The following is a 12,756-nucleotide window of genomic DNA, read 5'->3' on the forward strand; positions in this document are numbered from 1 at the left end:
CTATTTAGCATAAAGTGTGTGTTCATGTCTAACTGCACCTATGAGAATGATCCAGGTAAACCTCTGGTGGAGTCGCAGTCAGTAGGTAGCACACATGGCCAATCCAACTTAGACGAATACTATACATATACAAACACTGGCAATTTCATTAGGCACATGTCTTCATGAGGTATCTAGTCAGCCAATTAAATGTCTGTATTTAAGCATCTAGACATAGTCAAGACAACCTGCTGGAGTTCAAAACAAGCATCAGAATGAGGAAGAAAAGTGATTCGAGTGACTTTGAATGTTGCATGGCTGTTCTTGTCAGATGGATTGGATTTTTCCCACACCTCTATTCAACTGCTCGTTAATGCAAATATGTAATCATCCAGTGTAATGATGGCATCTTTATGCATTTAGGTATGTAGACGTGGTCCAGAGAACCTGCTGAAGTTCAAAGTGAGCAGAAGGTGATGTAAGTGACTTTGAATGTGGTAAGGTTGTTGCTGCCAGATGGGCTGGTCTGAGTATTTTAGAAACTGCTGTTCAACAAATCTGTGCCACTCTGCATCTATGCCACGCGTTCAAGTCAGTCACGAAGGTGTAAGGGGTCCAACCTGGTAACTAATGAATTGACCAGTGAATGCATCTGATGCTGGCTAATGCAGACTGTAAAAACCTAATAAATCATCAATGTTAAACCTAAACTAAAACCTGTCCTGCTTATCCATGCTGTTTGGCTTTAACATTTTACTTTATTTCTGACTGTTTGTGGACTTCACCTTGAAGGATTTTATTACTCTAACTGGACAACAAACAATCATAAATATTACTTCACTTTTTTCACCTTACTCCTTGTACTGACTTTTGGTTTTCATCGTTCTTACGTACATTTTCGTTTTACAGCATCTTTATAGTTTGGTGATACACACTCTGAAGGAGCTTGTGCTTTGTGCAGTGCATTGTGCTCCTGCTTGGAATGAAATGTAGTATAAAAATAAAGCTTTGCGTACACTTAATATGTGAGAAAGAGCAAGTGATTCATGAATAAGATTGTGAGTCGTTTCAGGACAGTCAAGTTTTAAATGGATGCACAACTAATCAAAAAGTTCAAAAACTGGGAGCCATGATCTCTGCACAAAGAGCGCAATGGCACTACCTTCAAATGTGCGCGTCTGTGTGATGGAGGCCCATAGATGTGTGTTAATATGCAACAGGGTCTAACTGTGACAGATTTAGTCGGAAGCACATCCCAGTTTCATTAAAACAATTGTCACACTCGCATCATTACACCAAAAGGTTTAATATGAATATTAGCTTTATTTGGCTTCCTCATGAATTATTAATGCAACAGTGACATTCAAGTATTTTTGAAATTGAGAAGCCAGAAATTTTTATCTGACTGGGTTGTAAGTTGCCACAAATATCTCCTACAAGGGTATCATAATCCTTTAATCCTAAAAATAAAGAATAATACAGTATCCCTTTTATGTCTGCACTTTTGAAGCAGACAGCTCGTGGCATCTCCCCACCGCTGCTTGTCATCATTGACTAAATCACGGTTTTATACTCTTTTGTGCCAAGGTAATGCTTAAAAACACAAGCCCGGCCACTCTTCTGACAACACAGAGCTTTTGATAAACTGCTTCAAATCAAATCAAATCAAATCAAATCACTTTTTATTGTCACATCACATGTGCAGGCACACTGGCACAGCACATGCGAGTGAAATTCTTGTGTGCGAGCCCCACAAGCAACAGAGATGTGCAAACACAACAACACAAACGAGCAAAATACAAGAATGGCCAACCTGAAACTAATAAATATATGTACAATATATAATAGTGTATGCATTTCTGGATGTGTATACTAAATATTTTCCTACGTGTGTGTGTGTGTGTGTGTGTGTGTGTGTGTGTATACACATTTTTACAAATTAAATAGTAAAAAAATAAAATAAAATAATAATAATAATAATAATAATAATAAAATATATAAAATATACAGAGTTGAATATGTGCAAAACAAGTGGCATTTATATACAGTGTGGAGTGCATAATGTTGAAGTTCCAGCTTCAAATGATAAATGCTGTGCAGGCTATTTAGAGACAGTCTGCCTGCTTCAGCCTTGCATCTTAATCAAAAGCACAGACACACATTTGTTGAGTATTTCAGTCCAGCACCAGAAATCCTCCTACCGCCATCACTGGGACCATTTTCCTTCCAAGGCAATCGGCAAGTTGAGCAGTTCTGGTCACAGACGCTGCTGGCAGAAATACCTTAGCAACCACTACTCAGCTGATCAAATTACAAATATGTCTTTTTCTGGCTGCAGGACCAAAAATTGCGAGCAGCCTGTGACTTCGACTCCAAGGTTGATGAGATCTATCAAAGCATCTGCTTTCAATACACTTTAAATCCCACATTCACTCTGGTGTTTCTTTTACTCTGTCAGTTACCTGCCATATAAGGAAATCTTTTATAGCCAAAGTAACAAAGGAACAGCTGGAGGCCAAAAATCCCCAGTCACCACTAGGCTCTGTGGCAGGAATACAGATAACACAGTGAAGCTGAGGTTACATACCTGTGGCTTGGCATGGGAGAAGACGGTCCATTTGAGATCTGAAGTCTCTGTCTTAGTGTTCATCAGGACCTCTGCAGAAGAGATAAAAAAAATATATCACCACTCACAGCAGGAAATGTAAAAACGACACGTATAAGGCTCATTTACATTCAGAAAACACACAATCGAATCTAAAAATCACAGAGAGAACATATTTTGAGTCCCAAGCGCTCTGCAAAGTATCAGCTATGGCTTATGCTGGGATTAGTATAGAAGATGAGGTTTCACCAGTCAATTACATCCACAGAAACATTCCCACTACTCTAAAATTGTCTTTCCTCTCATGTTTGTTTTTATTCCCCCCATCTCCCCCCAGTTCCCAGCGACACGCCACGCCTGCGGTCGAACTGAACCTGCTCAAAAAAAAGGAGTCTGTCCAGGGAGAGCAGGGACAAGTAGAACAGCAGAATCGAACAGACTTACACAGATACGCACACGCGCGCATGCACAGGCGTGTGCACAGGCACACCAAGATTTAAGCCCTTCCAGTCACAATCTGTGATTACAATAGAATTGATTTTTTGTAATCTTTTGAGGGTTAGGCTGCCAGCTCACAAACAATCTGAGGACTTCTGCTATGATTCAGTAACCCAATAAAATCCGAGACCTGAACTGCGTGCAACTGGAAGCACAGTTTAGTTTGGGTGCAGGGACTTCTTTTGATGTGAGGACATCTTTTTTTTCCCCCCTCCCCCCTTTAGCTGCATTAGCAGGCTCCGAGTCATATTTACACTGATGGGATGCGGTTTCTGTCACAGAGTGGCTTTTAGTGCCCTACCTGTTCCCCACAGAAGCTCATCCCAAAAGGGTTGCGCAGTTTGGTTTTACGAATAAACAGATTTAATGTGGCTACAAACCAAGGAGCGCTTCCATGAAAATGGATGCTGGAGGAAATGGGGGTTTCAGCAGGAGGTTTATCATTGGGGTTAGTAAGGTGCTTTGTTGAATTAGGCTTCCAATATAAGGCTCGGCAGTTAAGTCAGCATGCCATAACGCCGCAGTACACCCTCTGCACACACAGACAAATACAACGCTTCATCTGCCCCAGATCTCCACTTTTTGTGCTTTATTTTTTCCCCCACGTTTCGATTTTTGCACTCAAACGTTTTCCCATTAGATCAATATCCTTCACATAAATAATAAAGCAGTGCTCGAATTCCTCGGAAATCCATACTTTCAAATAGAATTTTAATTTTAATAACATATCAATATCTTGCCTCGCATTGCTGCCTGTTCGTTTACCTCGAGCTGACAAACTCCGCTGAACAGCTCATTCAGAAACTAAACAATTACTCTGAATTCTCAATGAGGACAACGTGTTGCTTTTCTCAGTTGTTTAAGATGCGTTTCCACCGCCTACTCGCTTCAACATGTTGCTTTGTTTCTCAAAACATCTGCTGCGTACGTGTGTCATACAATCACGCATCCGGCATTAAACACAAACTCTGTGATTCCATCTGCATTTATCTAAAGCCCGTAGTTCTTCAATGGGGCTTCTTTTATTGCTTCAATAATGACTTCAGCCATTGAAGTTTAATAAAGGCTTATTAAAGGAATTTTCTTTTAAACTACACAAAACACACTACAAAACATCAAGAGTAGAAATGATTTCTCTCTTTCCTCTACAACCGTCAGCTTGTAAAACACAGTGGTTAATTATGATGAATTGCCAGCAATCTTATCATCAGATAAATTTAAGCAAAAATGTGAGAACTATGTGAAGATTTGACTAGGCTCTGAAAAGAAAAAAGAAAACAAAACAGTGCTAGGCATTTATTTAAAAAAAAGAAGGAGGCTAATCAATAATAAAAACACTCATTAGCTCAAGCCCTAAGTAAAGAAAAATACTTACATCTAATACCATTTCTCACACCACCATCCCCAGACTGATGACTAGCAGTGTCAGTGTCAGGGCTCGCAAAATCGCTAGCCCAACATCCCGGGGCTAGCGATTTTTCCAGTCGGGCTACCAAAATCTATCTCTGCCCTGCCCGTCGGCCTATCGTAGGAAGGAAAAATATATGTCAATGCTTTTGCATTCTTTCGGAAATGTAGCTGGGTAATTATGTCATTGGCATCGGTGAGCCACTGTCAATATGTGACATATTGAAATCGCTTTTGAATTTGCGCTTGTTTTTTGCTTTCACTTTGCAATCGCGCGAACTGTGTATAGAGAGCGACAGCACTGATTGGTGAGTGATCATAGCAGCATTATATTAATGCTGCTATCCTGTATATATTGTACATACTATTGTTTGAGTACTTACGATTGGTTTTTTTTGTTTGTTTTTTTGTTTTTTTTCTGCGGGATTTGATTCCCTGCCGTTGTAGTGTGTTACTGATGGTGACCTTTGTTACTTTGGTCCCAGCTCTCTGCAGGTCATTCACCAGGTCCCCCCGTGTGGTTCTGGGATCTTTGCTCACCGTTCTCATGATCATTTTGACCCCACGGGATGAGATCTTGCGTGGAGCCCCAGATCGAGGGAGATTATCAGTGGTCTTGTATGTCTTCCATTTTCTGATGATTGCTCCCACAGTTGATTTTTTCACACCAAGCTGCTTGCCTATTGTAGATTCACTCTTCCCAGTCTGGTGCAGGTCTACAATACTTTTCCTGGTGTCCTTCGAAAGCTCTTTGGTCTTGGCCATGGCGGAGTTTGGAGTCTGACTGTTTGAGGCTGTGGACAGGTGTCTTTTATACAGATGATGAGTTCAAACAGGTGCCATTCATACAGGTAACGAGTGGGGGACAGAAAAGCTTCTTACAGAAGACGTTACAGGTCTGTGAGAGCCAGAGATTTTCCTTGTTTGAGGTGACCAAATACTTATTTTCCACCCTAATTTACAAATAAATTCTTTACAAATCCGACCATGTGAATTCATGGATTTTTTTTTCACATTCTGTCTCTCACAGTTGAAGTGTACCTCTGGTGCAAATTACTGACCTCTGTCATCATTTTAAGTGGGGGAACTTGCACAATCGGTGGCTGACTAAATACTTTTTTGCCCCACTGTAAGATTTTCTGGAGGACAGACATTTGTTTAGAACTCTTAAAGATGTCGAAGAAGCTCCTTTAAGCAATTACTGTGATGTTCCTCCACCTCCAAAGAAATGTCAGAAGGAGTCCGAACCACAAAAGAAGCACGTATTCTCGGACAAGTAGTTGCAGGAGGTGAGCTGGCTTCAAACAAATGATGAACGCACAGAGACGTGGTGCAGGATGTGCCGTGAAAATCCCACTCTAGCGGACAAAAACACTGCCTTTTATATGGACGCAAACGCACGTTGCAACTTCTTATCTGGTGCGCGTCTTTTATTTTGACAGCGAATGCGCACATGCGGACCACTTATGTGCACCCGTGTAAATAACATAATGTTCTGCCGGATGTGTTGTTGGTTTTCCCTCGATTTCTGAGTCGACAAGCGCCTTTGTTACTGGGACCAGTCATTTTAAGAAAGGCCCCCATTAGAACCCATGAGAAATGCAAGAAATGCATTATTGCTCAGTCTGCAATATCTTTCCCAGAACAAACACCAATTGCAAAAGGAACAGCGTACTATGTTGCAAAGAGTGAACTACCACTGGGAAAATTTAGCAGTCTTTGCAAACTTCAAAAAGCAAACGTCCTTGATCTTGGTTCCACTTGCCTCTTACCCGTGACTTCAGTGGAAATTTCAAATTCAGGATCTGACAGAGACTGATTCATGTCCTACACAGTTTTTACAAGTTCATAGAAATGTCTGTTCAATTAGAACCAAGTATTTAAGTTGATGATTGTAATTTTTATACAATGTTGTAATTTGTGTTTCAACAATTGTTTTGATTAATGTTTTGTTTCCTTTACAATCTTATACTTTAATGTATAATATTGTAAAGGAAACAAAATGGGAAACAAAACATCAATCAAAAAATTGCTACCTTTTTTATTCGGGCTACTTAAATTTATTTTGGGCTACCAAAAACTGAAGAGTCCCTGCCCGAAGGGCTACCAGGGATTTTGAAATTTTGCGAGCCCTGCAGTGTGATAAATATTGCTGCCAAAATTATGAAAATTCATCCTCACAGTGTAATCCTAATATCGCTCTCTCAGTTACTTTCATTTTCTGTGGATGTTGTAGATATTGTGTTGCCTGTGAAAGATTGTGTACAGGATAAGAGGGTGTTTGGGGAAACCTTTAACACCGAACATTACGAGGACATCAAGGCTGTCATGGACTCCTCGTGCTCTTTGAATATATTTTGCAAAACACCAGCACTTGTAGTATTTTACAAAAATAACTCCAACGCCTACAGTTACTAATCTCTGTGATCCTGTGTGAAGTGAGAGGCAATCGCATTTACCACTTACCAGCCCACATCCCAGTGAAATACACACGAAGGTGCAAAAAGATTCTGAGGTAAAGCTGAATCTGGCTCCTGTTGTGTCAAGCGCTACAACTCTAGCTCACCAAGTCTTCATGTCCTATAAATCCAAACAACCGCCATTAATTTCTGCGGCACAGATTCATGACAGAATCACACAGTTGCTGGAGATTTGGTGACTGCACATCCACGATGTAAATCTCCTGTCCCACCAGATCCCACAGGTGCTCTACTGGATTGAGATCTGGTGACTGTGTTGAGACGATTTAAGCTTTAATAATAATAATAATAATAATAATAATAATAATAATAATAATAATAATAATAGATTGCATTTATATAATTCACACACTGGTGGAGGCAAGCTACAGTTGTAGCCACAGCTGCCCTGGGGCAGACTGACAGAAACGAGGCTGCCATATCGCGCCATCGGCCCCTCTGGCCATCACCAGTAGGCGGCAGGTGAAGTGTCTTGCCCAAGGACACAACGGCCGATACTGTCCGAGCCGGGGCTCGAACCGGCAACCTTCCGGTTACAAGACGAACTGCCAACTCTTTGAGCCACGATCGCCCTTGATGATCGCTTTGTCATTATCCTGCTCGAAGCAGTCATCAGAAGATGGTACACTGTGGTCATAAACACTCAGGTTGGCTGTGGGATTTGAACAATACCCAGCTGATACTAAGGTGCCCCAAGTATGCTAAGAAAATATCCCCCACACCCTAGCGTCTGATCATTGCAGCAGAAATGGACACTCATTAGATTGGGCATTGTTTTTCCAGTCTTCATTGTTAAACTCTGGTGAGTTTGTGTGAAATGTATTCTCACTTTTCTGCTCTTAGCTAACAGGAATGGTACCCATCTGATTCCATGTTCAATGCCTTCAGAGATGCTCTTCTGTATTCCTTGGTTGTACCGAGTGATTATTTGAGTTACTGTCGCCTTTCTATCAGCTGGAAGCAGCGTGGCCATTCTCCTCTGACCTCTAACATTTTCACCCACGGGAAATGCTGCTCACTGGATATTTTCTTCTTTTTCTGACCGTTCACTGTAAACCCTAGAGATGTGCAGGAAAATCCCAGTAGAACAGCAGTTTCTAAAATACGCAGACCAGCGAATCTTGCAGCAAAAAACCATGGCCACATTCAAAGTGAGTTAAATCATCTTCTTTCCCAATTTAAATGCTCAGTTTGAACTTCAGCAGGTTCTCTGGACCACGTCTACATACCTAAATGCATAAATATGCAGTCATTAGACTGGATGATTACATATTTGCATTAACGAGCAGTTGAATAGATGACCTTAACACTTTAATTGGGCGGTGATTGCGATTATATTATTAAGAGAGCAATATTTAGAATACCTTACTGTATAAAGGGGTTGCAGCTATTCAGTAACACTTGGTGTCCAAATGCTAGGTTGTGCTAAATCTTTTCTTTAATTTTAAACAACCAGTGTTTAAGTTCAACCTGTTTGGTGCTAGAGAATAGGAATCATCATACAACTAACCTATATGGTGATCTGCCAGAGAAGCTACACAGTCTCCACTCGTCTGCCTTGCCTGATGCCATTGGGCAGGGGAGGGGCGTTATAAGCAGGGTGTGAGAAAGCATAAGTGCAGTGACTGTTAATCAGATCGGCATTGTTATCTTTATAAAAGAAAAAAATTATCTCTGAGAAGTCCTACTTCTTTCTCTGACTCTGTAGTGACACAGAGAGACACACAGAGTAGAGATTAGTTACAGAAGCACCACCCACTTGCTTTTTAAACCTTCTGTTTGCCAGGTGAAGCCAATCAGAAGAAAGTTAAAAGGGGAGCTATCAATACGTCAAAGCTGCTCTACACAGAAGATCCAGGTGGAAAGTCACTGTTACCCTATAGAGTATCTGCAGTTGTGGCATCCCATTCAGCAAGTAAACTCTGGTAACCAGTGACATCCAGGAAGAGACTGGATGGCAAACAAGAATGATTTTGATTGGTGATGCTGGAAAGACGAGTGAAAGACAGCTGAAAAGTCTGGCATGGGTGATTAAGGCTAGAAACCTGATGTACACTATGTGCAAGAGGGCACCGCAACATGTTACCAATTACAAAACAGAATAATACCCCCAGAGTCTCCTGAAAGTGGGAGAGGACAAGAAGCTTGAAAGGTGAGACACAATGGTAATGGGCAGGACTGAAATACGACTGAAATACGACTAATGAGAAGAATTGCACAAACAACACCGGCGGAGACGGCACCAGAAGTCAAATACCACTGCGGCCATGGGAAAACGGCTGTGATGAGTCTCACAAAAAGGACAAATCTAAAATACCATAACCTCATCCAGGAGTGTGGAGAGAAAAGGTGTTAAGTATGGCTGTTTCCTGTAAAAGTGGAGTGTAGAGGTTTCCCAGCACAGTCGCACACTACAGTTGGAGTTTCAGGGAACAAGCAGGAAAACAGCTGTGCACAGGACTGGGGAAGCAGCAGAAAGAGCCTCTTGTTGGCTCGGGTATAAAAGGGAGGAGGGGGGTTAGAAGCCTGGAGCTGGTGGGCAGTGATTTAGCCACAACCTCTGTTTACTCATGGTTAAGGGCTAAAACACCCAGTGAAGTTTGAGCTGAAGACACGACACAGTCACTCTGTGAGAGGATGCATAAAGCAAGCAAATTATATACATTATCTATACTGTAATTAAGTTCTTAAATCTCAGTGCTCAATTTTTAAACTAATAATCTTATATAATTTATCTTTAAATAAACCTATTCTAAACACGCATATCCGCAACACCAAACACAACTTACAATAAATGAGTAACACAATAACAATACTATTATGAAATAAAAATAAACTGTTTCATCCATAACAGGTCACTCTTTGTTTCTTTGTTTTTTCCCATAATGATTTCACTGATCACTCAATCACGCCCACCACCGCTCACATTCTCTCTCCAGCTAATTTAATACATTTTCTCTGTGGCCAACACACACACTCAAACACAGAATTTTCACTCTTCTCGATCCCACTCTCGCCGCAGCACTCTCCCTGCTGTACACGCAAATTAGTCAAATCTTTTTTACTGCCTTCCACCTGCATATAAAAGCAAGGACATGGCATCACTTGTCATCAGCACTGCATATGCAACAGGTCATGCATCATATTGAGAAGAAAAAGGGACGTGGCTTTAGTATGGAACTACAATGTTTTAAATAGTAAGTTCAACATATGTGCAAATAATCCCTTTGAACTTAATGCTCAGGTAAATCCTGAGCTTTTTTCCCCCTTATCTTGGCTCGGTATAATGTCATGGAGAGGGGACATCCTTAATATGGTCAAAACACACAGCTCTGAGTTTGGGTTCGGCTCCACCCACCTGGTCTTCAAACCTTCTGTTTGCAAGGTGCAACCAATCAGAAAAAAAGTTGGATTAAAGGAGGCTGTCAATAAGTCAAAGCTATTCTAGTAGAGCCCAAAAGTGAAAAGAGCGAGCTGTAAATGAGCATAACGGGTCCGCTTTTGTCATTAAGTCCTCCTTTCTCATACCCCATTTCGCTTTTTTATAATCTCACAATTTTACACTCTTTGAAAGCTGAAGAAACACAACCGTGCTTCTCAGCCATTTCCACTTCAAAACCACAGAAGCCCACCAGCTTTCTAACAACAATCTAAGGTGACAAAGGAAAAGAAAGGAAAGCCTGGAGAGAGCAGAGAGGGGGGGAAAAAAAAAAAAAAAAAAAAGAGGGAAGAGGTGGATGAGGAGGATAATTGGATGACAAAGTTCAGAGTGGTGATTTCCCCACATTTAGTCTACCCTGAGTTCACTCCAGCATAATCTAAAAAACACCCTTACCACAAAGGCTATACATATTTCCACATCTCCACATTTCATATACACACCTGCCTCTGTGTTTATAATTATTTTTCTTTTCTTTTTTTTCTGAAGGAGTAGAGATGAAATCCCCACCCCCACCCCCCCAGGCATGGTAATCACTGTTTATCACTGCTCTATCATTAAGGTTTATGAGACAGGATGCGTGAGCGTGAGTGTTTCTATGAGATGGTGAGCGCTCCTATTATGTGCTTGCATGGCCTTGCCTTTCGCTGAAGTAGATACAGTCTTAAGCCCTGTTAGAGGAAGCTGGCTTTTCCCCTGCATTCTTTCAGCAGCGGCGACCACCCACCGCCGGAAAATTGCCCCCAGTGCTCGAAAAATGTAGGAACAATGAAAATTCGTCATCTGGATGAATTTTAACATCCAAAACAAACAACTGTACAGTAATTACAGGACAACTGTACGCAATACTAGACACCGGAGAAGTCTAAACTGATACGGGTGGTGGCGAGATGATTAGGCCTTAGCCTTCGACTAACAATTACAGAAAAAACACAGTATCAACATGTTAAATATTGTTAAGGCAAAAAGTTAAAAAAAAATATTGTGGAAACAAAAGAAAATGGGTTTAACTGTTCTATGTCAAAGCAAGACAACAACAGGGAGTGTTGTACATGCTTTTCTTTTGAAATGTAAAACCTGACCCTTCATTTTTTTAAATTGGGGCATGTACAGAAAACACCTCACCCCCATGTTCTATATCGAGCCGTGTTCAGGTTTCAAACTGCCTTCATATTCAAGATCTGGAGCCATTATAAATGACCCCCCACCCCAACTGCTTCATTCTCTATCCTTAACTTGTATGTTCATTCCTTCCCTGCATGCCCGTTTGCTGCCTATTTTCCACTCTCTCTGTGGCTCTGGAGTATGATAGGGAAATTATAGGCCTAAGAACATTTGCCCTGCTTCAGCTACAATTAGACCTCATTTTAATTAAAGAAACAGAGAGCCAATTACCCTTGTACACCTGGCGAAATTGAAACAAAGGAGAAGAGCAGGGATAATGAAAAAGAGGAATGTGAGAAGGGGAAAATTTGGGATTCACAGATGACGAATGTATAAAAAGTGGATGGGCTCAATGTATTTTCCATTCCACAGCAACTTGCTCTGAATATTTAGCCTGTCCAGCTAACATGCTAACATCTTGATGTCATCTTGACAATTTATTTGAACACATTATCCTTTTTATATCACATCAACTGAACATATGATACCATTTTTCAGGTCTCCTTCCCTCCCAAGTATTCTAATCAATACACAAATATAATAATTAATAAACAGCTAAATAAAGGAAAGCACTTGGATACTACTTATTTGATAGTTTTGGAATATAATCTGCTGTCTTCTTTGTTTGATATGAAGGGTCGTTCTGTTTCTCGGTGGCAGCAAAGTAGATTCCTGATAGGAGTTTTTCTGTCCTCTGGCTATAACTGAGAATCTTCTGTTTATCAGGGGACACTGCTGGCACATGTAATTTTACAAAGCCAATATCCTGAAATCAGACATGATTGTTGCCCCGGAGCCATCTGAAAGCTACACGCTTCACATTTAAACATTCAGCGTTTTGCTTTCCTGCCAGGAATTAAGGCTGGAGTGATGGGTTACAATTGTCCACAGCAGCAGCTTAGAGTAAAAAGTCGCCACAGAGAATGGCTGACAGAGATGCAATACTGTTTAAAGATGCGATAATGGTGCACATTTTCAGACAGGCTCTCTGGGGACACAGAGATTGTTGCATTGGGTTGGTCACATGAGAAGTGTCGCATATTGTGAAGTTACAAATGCAGAGACTGAGGAGTACAATGCCCAGCTCCTCTGTCACCTCTACTCAGCTGGCCAAACACGGCGCTGAGTGGGAGGAATGAAGGATCGTGGGTAATGGGCTGCAAGGTGTTAAAGAGAGAGATTCT

The 12,756-nt window shown here is 41.1% G+C and overlaps 1 protein-coding gene across 1 annotated transcript in view; it reads right to left on the reverse strand.

Annotated features, from left to right (window-relative positions):
• ephb4a (eph receptor B4a) overlaps positions 1 to 12,756 on the reverse strand; it is a 43,800-nt gene that overhangs the window by 15,987 nt on the left and 15,057 nt on the right. The window contains exon 2 of the mRNA XM_085470088.1: positions 2,567 to 2,637. Within this exon, the coding sequence (XP_085326214.1) occupies positions 2,567 to 2,637 (71 nt within the window). The remainder of the gene's footprint in view (positions 1 to 2,566; positions 2,638 to 12,756) is intronic.

The sequence above is a fragment of the Copadichromis virginalis genome, linkage group LG10, assembly GCF_057382275.1.
Source record: "Copadichromis virginalis isolate Kocher_CV1m ecotype Utaka linkage group LG10, C_Virginalis_male_GT1.1, whole genome shotgun sequence".
NCBI lineage: Eukaryota > Metazoa > Chordata > Actinopteri > Cichliformes > Cichlidae > Copadichromis > Copadichromis virginalis.